Source organism: Capra hircus, chromosome 23 (assembly GCF_001704415.2).
Source record: "Capra hircus breed San Clemente chromosome 23, ASM170441v1, whole genome shotgun sequence".
NCBI classification, from domain to species: domain Eukaryota; kingdom Metazoa; phylum Chordata; class Mammalia; order Artiodactyla; family Bovidae; genus Capra; species Capra hircus.
Window position 1 is genome coordinate 12,847,488 of NC_030830.1, and position 15,486 is coordinate 12,862,973.

Sequence of the window (15,486 nt, forward strand, 5' to 3'; positions counted from 1 at the left end):
TCATCTAGAGCCAGACGTTCTAGAGTGTGAAGCCAAGTGGGCCTTAGAAAGCATCACTATGAACAAAGCTAGTGGAGGTGATGGAATTCCAGTTGAATTTTTTCAAATCCTAAAAGATGATGCTGTGAAAGTGTTGCACTCAACATGCCAGCAAATTTGGAAAACTCAGCAGTGGCCATAAGACTGGAAAAGGTCAGTTTTCATTCCAAGCCCAAAGAAGGGTAATGCCAAAGAATGTTCAAACTACCACACAGTTGCGCTCATCTCACATGCTAGCAAAATGAAGTTCAAAATTCTCCAAGTGAGTCTTCAACAGTACGTGAACTGAGAACTTCCAGATGTTCAAGCTGGATTTAGAAAAGGCAGAGGAACCAGAGATCAAATTGCCAACGTCCGTTGGATCAAATAAAAAAGCAAGAGAATTCCAGAAAAACATTTTCTTCATTGACTACGCTAAAACCTTTGACTGTGTGGATCACAACGAACTGGAAAATTGTTCAAGACATGAAAATACCATACCACCTTACCTGCCTCCTGAGAAACTTGTATGCAGGTCAAGAAGCAACAGTTAGAACCAGACATGGAACAATGGACTGGTTCCAAGTTGGGAAAGGAATATGTCAAGACTGTATATATATTGTTATCTGCTTGTTTAACTTATATGCAAAGTACATCATGGAAAATGCTGGGCTCGATGAAGCACAAGCTGGAATCAAGGTTGCCGGGAGAAATATCAACAACCTCAGATATACAGATGATATCACTCTAATGGCAGAAAGCAAAGACGAATGTAAAGGGCCTCTTGATAAAGGTGAAAGAGGAGAGTGAAAAAGCTGGCTTAAAACTCAACATTCTAAAAACAAAGATCATGGCGTCTGATCCTATCACTTCATGGCAAATAGATGTGGAGACAATGGAAACAGTGACAGACTTTATTTTCTCGTGCTCCAAAATCACTGCAGACAGTGGCTGCAACCATGAAATTAAGAGATACTTGCTCCTTGGAAGAAAAGATATGACCAACCTAGACAAGGTATTAAAAAGCTTTACTTTGCTGACAAAGGTCCATATAGTCAAAGCTATGGTTTTTCTAGTTGTCATGTATGGATGTGAGAGTTCAACCATAAAGAAGGCTGAGTGCTGAAGAATTGATACTTTTGAACTATGGTGTTGGAGGAGACTCTTCACTCCCTTGGGTAGCAAAGAGATCAAAACAGTCAATTCTAAAGGAAATCAACCCTGAATATTCATTGGAAGGATTGATGCTGAGGCTGAAACTCCAGTACTTTGGCCACATGATGCAAAGAGCTGACTCACTTGAAAAGACCCCGATGCTAGGAAAGCTTGAAGGCATGAAGAGAAGGGTATGACAGAGGACGAGATGGTTGGATGGCATCACCAATGCAATGGACGTGAGTTTGCACAGGCTCTGGGAGATGGTGAAGGACAGGGAAGCCTGGCATGCTGCAGTCCATGGACTTGCACCAAGAGTCTGTCCTGACTGAGCTGCTGAACAACAAATACTTCCATCTGGCATAACTTCTTTTTGCTCAGAGGACTTCGTTTAATATTTCTTTTAGTGCACATAATACTGGTTAAAGTTTTTTTCAGCTTTTGTGTCTCAGAAAAAATCTCTGTTTTGCCTTTTGGATTTTGAAAGATATTTTTGCTTGGTATGAAATTCTGGTTGGACAGTTTCTTTTCTGTCAATGCTTTCAAAGATGTTGCTCCACTATCTTCTGACTACATAGTTAGAAATGGGAAAGTTCCCATCATTTTAATTTCCTTTTTTAACTTGTCCTTTTTTTTTAATCCCTCTGGCTGCTTTTTGGATTTTCTCACTTTGTCATTGATTTTTGAACAATTTGATTGTGATCTGCCTTGATACAGTTTTCTTTATGTTTCTTGTGTTTAAGATACTGAACTTCTTGAAAAAAACTGTACATTTATGTCATTTATGTCTCTACTTAACTTTTTGAACATATGCAATATAGTTACATCAACTTTTATATATGTCTTTTTCTACTATTTCTAACATTTGTGTTGGTTCTAGGTTCATTTCTGTTGATTGATTGATTGAATTTTTTTTTTCTCCTAAATACAGGTGGGATCTCTGGTCGGATGACAGTCATTATTGGGTGCTAGACATCTTTGTATTTCTGTAAATATTCTTGAGTTTTGTTTTGAAATGCAGTTTCGTTTCTTAGAAACAGTTTGATCTTTCAGGCCTTGCTTTTTTGGGTGGGACAAGAGCATGTTTATTCAAGGGCTACGTTTGCTTCAGCAATGAGACAACACTTTTCTGAGTTTTCTACCCTATACCTCATGAATTATGAGTAGTTGTTGTTGTTGTTGTTGTTGTTTTTCCAGTCTGAGAACAGTTGTAGGAACAATGTGCCTGTAGTTTCAGGCCCTGTGGGAACTCTTGACAGTGTTTTCCATCCCCTTTGGGTGTTTGTTTTTCCTGGACTTGATTCGTGTCTTCACATACATCAACCAGTCAGGGGTCTGCTGAATTCAAGGGACCTTCTGCAGATTTCTAAGATTCTCTTTAAATAGGTCTTTCCTTTTTGGTCCTTTGTCCAATTGTAGCTATTTTGAATTCCCGACTCTAAGCAACATCTTCTCAACTCAGCCTTCACCTGGGTTCCTTCCTGCTGTACTACTGCAGGCTAGAAACTCCCAGCCCTCAAATAGAGGAATTGAGTTTGCCACAAAATGAAAGTTGAGTGAGCAGGAAAACAACACTTTTTGGCCATCAAGTCAATTGTACAAGTATTGAATATTGCTGACATGATTCGACACTAGCAGATGTCGGCTTTATGTTCTTTGTATTTCTTAAAGTAACACTTTACTACTTTAAGAAGGAGTTCTTCAATTAGTTCTTAGGGTCATAAATCTTCCCAAACCATTCTTACTTCTTGAAGTCCATTTATTAATATCTTGCTTCTGTACCAGGAGATAGTTTGTGAATCTATGTCCTCCAGAGAGAAGTGCCCTGTCCCTTGAACCCTGGGTGATAATTAAACACATGCTGTTTTTCTGAGATTTAAGGTACCAGCACTGTGCTACAAGCTATTTTAGCAACTGTGTTCTGAAGCAAGCTTCTGTGAACTCACCAGTCTGGATTCAGAACAGTTACCCTCATGTGTTAACAGTAACTCAGTGGGAGAAAGATTGCTGATAGTTTTTGGTGCTAGTAATGAAACAGTGAATTACTACTCTCTAAAACTGATCCATCAAACCCATGGTAAGAATTTGTTTATATCTGTTTATTGCATCTATAAACTATCTTTTTTAGAGGTGAATGGTCGAGGACATAAAAAGAAGTACCTTTGTGTGTTTAATTATCATTGTTTTCCATGGATGGGATGAGGTCCAACTCTTCAAATGGATAGCTCAGATTTGCTTTTATTTTTAGTACTTGTTTTGAGTCCTCACAGATAACATTAAGCATGACAGAGATATAATTTCATTAGCCCAAAAGATGATTGGCTTTGTCACTTCATAAAATTTTAGTGTTTGGTATGAGCAACATAGATGTCCTTTGATAAAACATAATGAACATTTATAAGATGGTAATGATTTATCCTGTGAGTCCATAGACTGTGGTCCAAGGCCCTATCTGTTCCACTGCCTGTTTTTAAATAAAGTTTTGTTGGAATAGAGTCAAGCCCATATATGTATGCCCTCTGGATGATTTCTTGTTACAACAGCAGATTTGAGCAGTTACAACGGAGCTGTGTCCCACAAGGCCTAAGATATTTACTGCCTGGTCTTCCTGTTTTATTCCACTGCTGATGAAAAGAGGTAAAATCTTAAGGAAAAAAAACTAGGGATTGGAAAGGGAAGTAGAGATTAAATAGTACTCCAGTGGGAGCAGCAGAATGAGAGCCTGTTTCCTAACTGCCCATCACTGAATATATTTTAAATACTTTTGCCAACCTCCAAATTGGAAATTCAGATGTCTAAAGAGAAGAATTCTTGAATTCCATTTTATGGGCAATAACTACGTATTCAAGGCTAGCAATCATTTAAATTAAAGAAGAACACATTATGAATTTGGTAGTATGAATAAATGTAAAGCTGTCTTTTAAGTTAGCAATTTAATTGCACAATTTTCCCTGTCATTTATTTTTCTGTAAAAGCATAGAAAATTCAGACTTTGAAGGGAGCAATAAAGCGTAAGCATTGCAGAGGGGATAAAAATCTTTTGCCCACTCTGATTTAGAGACCTCTGTGACTCACGGATAAAAAGGGTGATCATAGTGTTTCTTATTATTAAAAGTATTACTCATTTTTTCTTATTTCATCTGAGTAGCATTAGGTCTATATAACTTATTAATCATTACTTTATCTTAAGCTTCTTACCCATTTACTGTTAGTTTGAGATACATAGCCAGCCAGACAGATTGACAGAATTACTCTGTTAAAGGTTTTCAGAGGTCTTCACTTTTTAAGACCAGCATATTATTAGGGGTAAAAGACATTAGAGCTTCAGCTGCTATTTGTAAAAGAAACAATTGCCTTTATTATGTGGTTTCATTTACTGATATAAAGTGCCAAGCACAGTGCCTTATACTTAGAGACCCAACAGTGTATATGTGTCAATCCCAACTGCCCAATTTATCCCATTCCCCAATTCCCTGTCCCCTCTCCCCACCCCCACCCCCACCCCCGCCACCGCCCCAGCTTGGTGTCCATACGTTCTCTACATCTGTCTTTATTTCTGCTTTGCAAATAGGTTCATCTGTACCATTTTTCTGAATTCCACATACATGCACTAGTGAATGTACTTAGTGCCACTGAACTATAGTGTTAAATATGGTTAAAATAGTATGTTTTCTGTTGTGTGACTTTCACAATTGAAAAAAAAACACTTAGAAATAATTAGTGGTATTAGAGAGGCTTTGCTATTCAGAAAACAAGAACAGCATGCCATGAAAATAGGTTGAGGGAGCGAAACAAATGTTCTTGGAAATTAAAAATCTAGTTGCCCGTTTTTTAAGTCAAGTAAAAGCTAAATTTGGTGTAAGCAAGTAAGTAAATTTGATGTTAGTGAGTAGAACAACAACAACAAAAAGACATGGAAAATAGAAGATAAAAGCTTTAAAGGATCAATCCAGGAGGAATAGGAATTCCGGAAAGATTAGACCATGACAATGAGAGGGAATGGCTTACAGCATAAATATTCCTCACAGCTGAAGGCCAAGCATGTAGTTTCTAGAAGCCCACAGTGAGTGAAAAAAAGACGCACACCTGACTATGTGTTGTGAAATTTTACAATAAATGTGAGACAAGCCTGGAAGCTTTGAGGGAAGTTAAAAATCGCAGAGCTTCAAAGGAATGAGAATCTGTGACCGCAGGTTTCTCATCATCCACCCTGGATATCAAAACCCTGGGAACAGTGACTTCAGAGTCCTGAGGGCTGCTGACGGTCAACCTTTGATTCTTAGCTTAGACAGACCATCAGGTGCGAGGGTGGAACACACGTTTCAGGCATGTAAGGGCTCAGACTCTCTCTTCCATACTACTTACTGTTGGGAGGCGTTCCAGGAAAACAACGAATTAACAGCAGGATCCGGAAACTGACTCTGTTGCAAGCAGTAGTACCCGACTCTGGCCAGCTTAAGCAGAAAAGATGTTTATTGAAAGGATATTGGATAACTCCACTAAATTGTCAGGAAGATTAGAGAACCGGGCTTGGCAAACAGGCAGAAACAAGGAATGTTCTGTAGCCAGAACCACGGCTAAAACATTTCACCGCAGCCATCACCACCGATCTGCTCTTGGGCCGGAGCAACTCCAAATTGCATATCTAGGGAAGGTGTATCTGCCTGTCCCAGCCCAGGGAACCCTAGCCCAGGTTCTAGGGAAATTGGGAGAGAGGACTAGGAGTCTTCAGTTTCTGTGGTTGATTCAAGAGGGGGGAATTTCTCCCCTAACCCTCTTGAGTTCCTTTGGCTCGTGTAATGATTTAATTGACACAAAACAGATTAACAGAGGAGGGGGAAAAAAGAAAAAGCAATTCATACGCACGAGGTCTCAGAGGACTAAGATCCCCAAAGTGACCAAAGCAGGCCATTTATCATTTTAGATGAAGAACCAATTACTTGTAAAAATTTAACCACAAAGGGGCTTGTGCTTGGGGTAACAAACTGATGAAGAAGTAACAAAGTTTGTTTATATGGCTTCCTTACCCTTGAATTCCCTAATTCTGGTAATAAGGAGGCTTTCTATACCTTCATATAAAAGAGTTATTTCCCACTTTCATGGGGAATGGGGTGGGGGTGGGGGGATGGACAGGGTGGTTTTTTTTTAAAATATATTTTTTCCCATCTATTTCCTCAAGTAACTTTTATTTTTAATTGGGGAGTAACTGCTTTACAATATTGTGTTGGTTTCTGCCATATACCCACCACATTCAGCCATTAAGTACCCACCTCAATCAGCTGTAAGTATCCATGTGTATATCTCCTCCCTCTTGAGACTCCCTCCCACCTCCCACCTCATCCCACCTCTCTAGGTTGTCACAGTCAAGTAACTTTTAATTCAAAGTTTTTAAATATAGAAAGGAAGGCAGTCACCAGTTCATAAGTAATTGACTTCTGTTTCAAAAGTTTGTATGTCAATTTAAGATTTCTTTTCCTTTAGAAGCATCCTTGTGTACCTGGTTAGATTTCCAAACTAGTCCACGAATACAAGTTAGAGCGAAGTTAAAATGCCTAAATCTGTTGTTTACAAATCAAAAGAAGCAACAGGGTCAGTTTTGGGGTCCATTCTAGTAGTCCAGTGAGAAGTGATGGAAGGATTTGGCTGGGGCCGTGAAGCAGGCGTGGAGGGGGGCACCTGAAAAAGAAAAGAGTATTCTGCCCACCAGATGCTCGTGGCTGAATGAGGGACCTCAGGCGGCGTCTCCAAGAAAAACACACACCGGCTACTGCTGGTGCCAAGTGCTCCCATCTGCGCTTCTCGGGTGCTGTTCAGTTCATCAGTCCCCTGAAATACTGGTTTCTGAGTAGGCTTCTCACCTAACAGCTTCTCTTGATAGATTCTAAACTTAACCTGTTGCTGGGAAAAACTGGGAAGACCAGAGCTCTTCCTCTTAGGTAACCTCATGTTCAGTGAAAGATTGATGCTGGCAGTGTGGTTATTAGTCTGGTATTTCAGGGACGATGATCTGGCCCTTCTTTCATCCTCTGCGCCCAAGCTCCCCTCCTTACCCACTAGCCCCTCCAAACCAGGGCCCTTGCAAGTCACTGTGCTTCCAGTTGTGCTTGGACTGCCTGCTTAAGGCCCCCAGCTCCCACTCCCTTTTTAAATGGTTAACCAGATTGAGTTAATATATAGTCACAGCTGGAAACTAGGTATTCTTTTCTTAAAATCCCCGTGCCCTATCCCACTGACCTAATGGCCAGAATCCAAGTGAGTTTCAAGTGTGGTCTGGTCTCAAGCTGGAGATCGCCTCCTTTGGGTTATTTCACTGTTGTATTGAATCTGGTCCTCATGCTATTTATTTAAAGTCTGTTTTCCTCTATTTCCCTCCCTCTGTTCAGAATGCCCTATCTTGCCCTTGACTTGGAGACAAAATATCTCTAAATTCTTTCCTTTGCTCGGATCTGTTAACCAGGGTAAAGGCAGTTTATTTTAATGTTCACAGAATAATTTTTTTCTTGATTTATCTTTTTTTTTTCCTATGACTCAGTTGAATGCTACATAAGAACACCACTTCCCTTCCCACCATGAAAATGGGATGCCTGTTCTGGTAGCCTACCCCCATTTTTGTTTTGAACCAGTACCTGTACACATTGAGTGAGTATAAACCACTAGACTTTTTTTGTTGAACTCCAAATGGAAATGATTTTCATTTTTCTTTTTATGCGAGAAACCCACACTCACTTTAAAGTGACTTAGTAATATTAAAAGTTAAGAAGAGGACTTCTGTGGAAGTCCAGTGGTTAAGACTCTGTGCTTCCACTAAAGGAGGCATGAGTTCTGTCCCTGGTCAGGGAACAGTGAGGCCAATAAATAAAGAAAAAAAAGAAAATTAAAGAAAAAAAAGAAAAAAGAAAAAGTTAAGAAAATAAAATCACTGTAATCCTACCACCCAAAGATTAATACTGTTAAACTGTTTGTTATTATGTATCCTTAAACTTATATACATAAATGTATATCATTATTAATTGTATAACATCACGTTATATAAATGTAGAATAACTTCCTGAATTTTTCTTCTGAGATTGGGCATTTATGTTAGATATATATGGAAAAGTATAAATATTCAAGAAACTGGGTGTGCTGTTTTTAATAGACAAACCGTAGAAACAACATAAATGTTCTCAGAATATACTCCAAAAAATGGAAGTTTTAGTTTGAAAGATAGACATTTAATGTGTATACAGACTCCTCACTTTGTGAAATCCAACCAAATATTACAGAACTATAAACATGAAATCATTACCTCATATTTAATTTTACTTCTTAGACATAATCTCCATTAACATTGGATGTGGATCTTTTCAGACTTCTCTCCTCTGTGGATACATGGGACATTTCATATTGAGGTCTACAGTTTTATAGTTTTTTACCCCCATGAGATATTCTTGTGCAACCTTAATTTTTCCCCTTTATAAATATATCTGAAAAAAATATTTCAAAACATGTAGATGTATGTTTGTGTGTATGTATATATATGTATATATTTATCCCTTTTATAGGTTGGTAATGTTGGAGTTTTATGATTTACCTGCCAAAAATCTTTGGGAATTTATTCCTCGATTCACTGAAAATAAATACGTCAGTTTGATTGAGTGCATACCATATGCAAGGCTTTGGGGAAACTAAGCTACTTAAGATCTGAGCTCATGGTCCAGTGTGGAAACCTGGAGAGTCTATGTGTTATGATAGTGAAATCATGCCCCAACAGCTCAGAAACCACTATCCAGCAAAGGAGGGACGTGTCAATCAGTCCAGGAAGTCATGGTCACTGACAAGCTATTTGAACAGACCCGAGTTCAATCCTGGTTTCTGTGATTTATTAACTGAGATTTTAGGTAAATCCTTAACTTCTCTGCCTCAGTGCAAGATGGGTTTAGGAATGCCTAGCCTATGATGCTGTCATGAATATTTATTGGGGAAGTGGTTATAGCAGAGGAGTGTTGAATGCCTATTAGTAGGTGTCTGTCTAGGTAAACAAACCATGATATATTAATGGATACACTATTATGCAGCTCTAAAATATAAAGTCATTCTATGTATACTGATAGGGACCAAATCCAAGACATGTTATTAACAGTGTGTGGTTTGCTACCATTTGTGTTAGAAAAAAAAATTTTTTTAATAAGGTGTGATGGTTTAAAACTATATGTACTTGTATTTACACAGCCTGTCTGAAAGGATATCTAAGTAACTTGGTAGTGCTTACTTTGAGGAAGGGAATTGGGGATCTAGAGTGGGAGAAAGGCACAACATTGAAAATCAACTGTCCTCAGTAAAAATTTTAAAAGGAACAGAAAAGAATGGGAGACAGATTAGCTGTCCAGGTATATCCATTTGTGCTGCTTAAATTATCTTCTGCGTTTATTATGTAAAGGAAAGTTTCTTTTTAATTATGAATAAAATAAAACAAGTTTATCATAAAGTAAGATGGTATCAGTTTAATATAACTTCAAATATTTTTATATGCCAATCTTTCACTATCATTTTATGGAATGGTTATAGACACAGACTTTAGAGTACATATTTACTGGCTGTGGGGATATTGGAAAAGTTATTTAAGAGATCTAAATCTCCACTTTCTCCTGTAAAGTAGGAAATTATATTAACCACTTTATGGGGTTGTTGTAAAAATAAGATACATAGTCAAATGGAAAGCGATTAACCTGTTATATGATATGTTGTAAGCACTCAAATGTTGAGTGTCAGTTCAGTTCAGTTCAGTCGCTCAGTCATGTCCGACTCTTTGCGACCCCGTGAATCGCAGCACGCCAGGCCTCTCTGTCCATCACCAAGGAGTTCACTCAGACTCAGGTCCATTGAGTCAGTGATGCCATCCAGCCATCTCATCCTCTGTCATCCCCTTCTCCTCCTGCCCCCAGTCCCTCCCAGCATCAGAGTCTTTTCCAATGAGTCAACTCTTCGCATGAGGTGGCCAAAGTACTGGAGTTTCAGCTTTAGCATCATTCCTTCCAGAGAAATCCCAGGGCTGATCTCCTTCAGAATGGATTGGTTGGATCTCCCTGCAGTCCAAGGGACTATAGTTAATACCAAAAGGCTGTATCTAGGACTCTTTGTTGCAAGTGATAGTAATCTAACCGTTGTCATTTACCAAAAAGGGACATTTGTCAGCTCACACAAATGAAAGTCCAGAGTAGCTCTGTTTTGGGGACTGGTGACATCTAGCAACCCCTTTGAAGGGACTCAGTCTCCCTTCAGCTCTTAACTCTGCTTTCTTCTCTGTTGGCTCATCTCCTAGAGAGCTCCAGGCTCATGTCCTACTAGCCTAATAACTCGCAGTGAAAAGAACCCAGTACTATACAACAGAAATCCCATTATTGACTGATTCATCCTGCTTTGGTCATGGGCCCATCCGTCAACCAGTCAGGTTAGCCAGCCGACTGGACCATGCTGATGGGTGGGCCCAGATTGAGGCACCCACCTCTGCAACTTTAATGGGAAGGGCCAGCCTAAGATGCTGAACAGTGTCAGACATTTTGTTCTCAAGCTTGGAGACAAAGAAACCACCTAAACTAAGAACTGTGAAGAAGTTCCCTGGATGAAAAAATTAGGAGCCAGAAATAGCAAGGTAGACAGAAACCATATATGTTCCTCTCAGCCCACTGCTTGGCTGCCTGACAGTTATTCCTGTTATTTTCATGTGTATGTTTTCTGAGCCGCTTAATGGTGCAACTCTTCCATAGAGAGTCATGTCATCATAGTTGGGGCTGAGGTCCTAAAGTTAGCACATACTTCCTTTCCAGTAAAAGCCACCCTTGATAATGACAGCTGAGGAAGATGCTGCATGGCTCCTGGTCAGCATTTACTCCTCCTCAGGACCAAATGGCTGGACCTTCTGTTAAGTACCAGATGTATTAGTTGCTTTACTGGTAGGGGGCATGTAGTATGAAGATCCCTTTATAAACTGGGTAGCTCTCCGTTCAGCAAGACTAAGAGCAAACAAACAAACCAGGAGGAGATTTTCCTCTGTGCTGCTGCTCTGCCCAGGGCAAGGGAGTGTGTAGGTGGAGACTACCTGCCCTGTTTAAATCCTCCCATCTGGCTTCTTGTTTGTTTCAGCAAGCATGTGTGCTGGAACTTGCTAAGGTAACCATTAAGGTAATGCTGTTGGATCATATATCAAAATGTGGAGCCCTTCCCCCAGAGTCCTGTTACTGTGCCTGTCTTCAGATCTAGGACCTGCACAAGTTCTGTGTGGTTCAGTTTAGTCCCCATTCACTACCCAGTGGAAGAAAGGTACCAGGATAACTCGAAACTTCCATTTGAAAAAGGGGAGATCACACACAGAGTTCACCTCCCAAAGCACATTGTGTCCTCCCCGCAGCAGAAGGCTTCCTGGAGATGTAACCTGCTTGTGGGGCCAAGATGGCCACTCTGATTTCTATCCTTTGGGAGGATTTTTCTGAGGGTGCCCTTCTTTTATTTCCTTTGGGTATAAATTCACAGGCTTAGTGACTGATTCCCTTAGAGATGGAGGTGTCATAGGCCGTCAGTTTCTCGGGTGCCTTTCAAATTGAGTCGATTTTCTATCTAGTATTGAGATTTGGTCCACTCTGGTTTGGTGCTTGGTTACCAAAGTCACACAGCCTGGCTAGTTCTGGTCCTTGAAGTTGAATCTGAATTTCTTAGCAACAGATCTCAGAATTTCCCCCAGCCCGCAGCCTACTGCTTCTACAGACCTTAGCCTTAGAGCAGTTAGAAACAACAGCCTAGGGTGGGGGAGCAAAAACAAGTTTGTCCCCAGGCTGCTGGCCAGCAGATGGTTCTTTATTGAGGGGTCAGGAGGATGCAACCTGTAGGGTGCACGAGTTTAGGATCCCAAGCTCTTTTCCCATTTTACTTTCCTTCTGTGGGCGCTAGCCAGGGCAGAGAATACAGCTCTCTTAAGTTCTTGGGTTCCTTTTTACAGAGAGAAAGCATCTCTAGAGCAGAGCTGTAGAGTTTTTCTCCTTCTCTACTTTTAGGTAAGCCTCAAATGAAGCTTGTCTCTCCCAGTAATAATTTCCTGAAGACCACAAGAAGTGGCCACCACACCCTGCCCCTCTCTAGCGATGCACTCCAGCTCCACATTGCACTGGAGCCCGTCGTGACTCAGCCATTTCCACAGGCTCTTACTCTGCCCACCTCACCTTCCTTCAGGAGGTCGGTCTTTCAGAAGGTCCTCAGCACACCTTCAGGAGCTCAAAGTGCTCTGAGGAAAAAAAGAGGCTTTATTGGCTAGTGTAACTGAAAAGTCTGGGGAAGACCAACTTCATGACCTTACCCAGAGTTCTGAAGGATGGCCTCAGACTCCCATCTCTCCTTTTCCTCACTCCGCTTTCCCCTGGGGAGGCCTCATTTTCAGGCCATTTCTGGCTAACAGCTTAACCTTACTAACAAGCCACACCCCTTCCTAGCAGTTCCAGAAAACTTCCTTGGGTTGCCTTGTTCACACAGCTTTGGTTCTAGGTCATCTGATTCAATCACTGTGGGGGAGGGGGAGGATGGAAAGAAAGACAATCCCAGTCAGGGTCACCTGTGTGCATGGATACACCTGTCTCTGGGAAGAGATGCTCCCCAAAGAACAATCAGGGAACTTGCCTGATGAAGAAGGAACGTTCGCTGGGCCAGCCAAAAGCAACAGGCCCATACAAGGACTTGACGGACTATTTGGGAACAGATGATGACATGCTTCCCAGGTGGGGCAAGTGGTAGTAAAGAACCCGCCTGCCAATGCAGGAGGCATGAGACGGGAGAGGGTCAGTCCCTGAGTCGGGAAGATCCCCTGGAGGAGGTCATGGCAATCCACTCCAGTATTCTTGCCTGGAGAATCCCATGGACAGAGGAGCCTGGTGGGCTTTGCTAGTCCGTAGGGTCATACAGAGTCGGATACGACTGAAGCTGCTTAGTACACACACAAAGTTAATTTGCTAATTGTCATTTCTGAGCCTTTGGAGTGGACGATGTTTAGCTCAGCACTGCTCAGTGGAAAGATAATGTGTGCCACAAACGCAGGCCACACAATAAAAAGATATGTATGTGTGTGTATAGATAATGGAAATAGATAAAATGATCACTTTAATAGTATCTTATTTAATCAAGCCAAAACAGCACCATTTTAACATGTAATCAATATTAAAAAAATGATTCATGAGCTCTTTCACCCTTAGTTTTTGAAATCCAGCATGTGTCTTACATGGACAGCACATGTCCATTCACATGAGCCTCCTATGGCTCATGGCCACTGTAGTGAACAGAGTGAATTTAGCTGATAACTTTTCCATAGAGAAGCTGGATATGTGTCATCAGCTGATAAGTTGTTACTTCAGTGTCTACGTCATGGGGAGTTATTTTGAAATTGTGAATCTCCTCGTTAGAAGAATCCGCCCTGAAATGAGCCTAAATGCACATTGCCACGTGGGTGTCTAGCTGGTACCACCCCTGTCTGAACGCCCTTCACACCCGTGCAGTCAGCAGTTACTTACTTAATTATCTGGCTTCTCTCCTGGTCTCTACACAGTAGGAACTAAGGGACTGTTTATCTGTCTTGCTTAGCTCTGTTCCCTAAGCCCAGAGCCCAGTACACAGAAGACAGAAAGTGGATATTTTTAAAGTGAAAATCAGATGAAAAAGTTGGGTGAGAACTTCTCGTTTGCCCAGGTTGATAACAAAATGCAGAAAGTAATCCTAGTGGAAGCCCAAGATGGAGTGTTTGTGGTATTTTTTTATTCTGATGAATGACCATTTGTAGTCTGTGACTAGTTGTGTTCCTGTTCAATCACTCTTTCTTTCACTGAATATATCAATATATGTATATATATAGAGAGAGACTGTGTGTGTGATTGAATACCTACAGAAACCCAGGCTCTGTGCCAAGCCCTAGGTATGCAAAGATAAATGGGAAACAGTCCCTGCCTTAAAGGAAATGAGAAACAGATAAGTAAAATAACTCATATCCAGCAAGTGTTATGATACCAACAAACGTTGAGTGTTTGGGGAACACATGGAAGGGGGTTCAGTCCAGGTCAGAGATGAAGGTAGCAGCCAGGGTTTGCTGGGGGAAAGTGAATTAAAGTTCCACGGTGCCTGTGGTGTTCTTAGTCTCCAGCCCCATGCCTGGCACGTGTGTGGAATCCATGAGTAAGTGAACAAAGTGGCTGCAGAGCCTAAGCCTGAAGGATCATTGGATTTGTCCATCTGTGCACAGGAGGCGAGAGCCCCACCTTGGAGGGTTCCAGGCAGCCCAGGCTGGAGGGACCTGAGACCCAGAGGAGGCCGAGGGGGCCAGGGTAGGGCTGATGCAAGCCTGCTGCGTTTGGCAGGAGCCAGGCTGCAGCCTCACTTGTGATCGTCCACATGACCCGCGACCAACAACTGTACTCTCTTATTCTAGGCAAAGCGCAGGCTGGAGCTAGGAGAAAGCGGGCAGCAGTACCTCTCAGATGGTTTAAAAACCCCCAAGGGCAAAGGAAGAGCGGCACTCCGGAGTCCAGACAGCCCAAAAAGTAAGGATTCTGTCGTCTCTCCCTCCCCCAGGTGTGAGCTTCCCAACTTTCAGAGCTCGTGGCTGAAGGGACGCCGAGGTGTGGACAATTTTGGCATGTTTGGTTCTTTTTTCATTTCTGTCGTTGCCTGTCCAAAAAAATAAATATGTCTGCAGACACCCAGTGAAAGGTTTACAGAGTGAGTCCTGTTACCTGTATGCTGACTTCAGGGGAGGCCTCTGTTGATGTGAGCAGTTTGATTTTTCAACTCAGAATGTAAACTCTTTGGTACCATTCTGTAGTCAAATCTAACTTTCACTTGCCTTCGTGGACCTTACTTGAGGGACCAAAGGTGTTATCTCCATTGGCCTAAATCTCTAGCTCAGCATATGGCAGCATAAGAATTGATGGAGACCAGTGAATTGCAGCTAGTTTGCATTTCCATCAACACTATCCTTGTTTCTTTGAGAGAAAAGGAGGTTGTAAATAGCTAAATTGTCCTTTATGTCTCTGGCATTTAATGTGGAGGCTAAATTAGACTTCATCTTCTAACCTGTAGTTTATGAATTAGGGAGTCCACAAATTGTGTGTCATATTCAGTTAAACCCTTGACCTATATACCTATAAGAGAGTAAATACAATATTAAATGGGGATATTTCATACCAGAGGGATGGGGAGATGGGATTGACAGACTTTCCTAGGCATTCTTTATCTACATTATTTGAAAAGTTGGTGAACAAGTTATATACAAACAGATAAAGGAGTCTGAAAAGCCAGTTAGGATGG

General features: G+C 41.3%; 1 protein-coding gene across 2 annotated transcripts in view; it reads left to right on the forward strand.

The window, feature by feature from the left end:
- Positions 1 to 15,486, forward strand: part of E2F3 (E2F transcription factor 3) — an 83,457-nt gene that overhangs the window by 55,588 nt on the left and 12,383 nt on the right. For both annotated transcript variants that reach the window (XM_018039226.1, XM_018039227.1), the window contains exon 2: positions 14,609 to 14,720. In XM_018039226.1, coding sequence (XP_017894715.1) covers positions 14,609 to 14,720 — 112 coding nt within the window. The remainder of the gene's footprint in view (positions 1 to 14,608; positions 14,721 to 15,486) is intronic.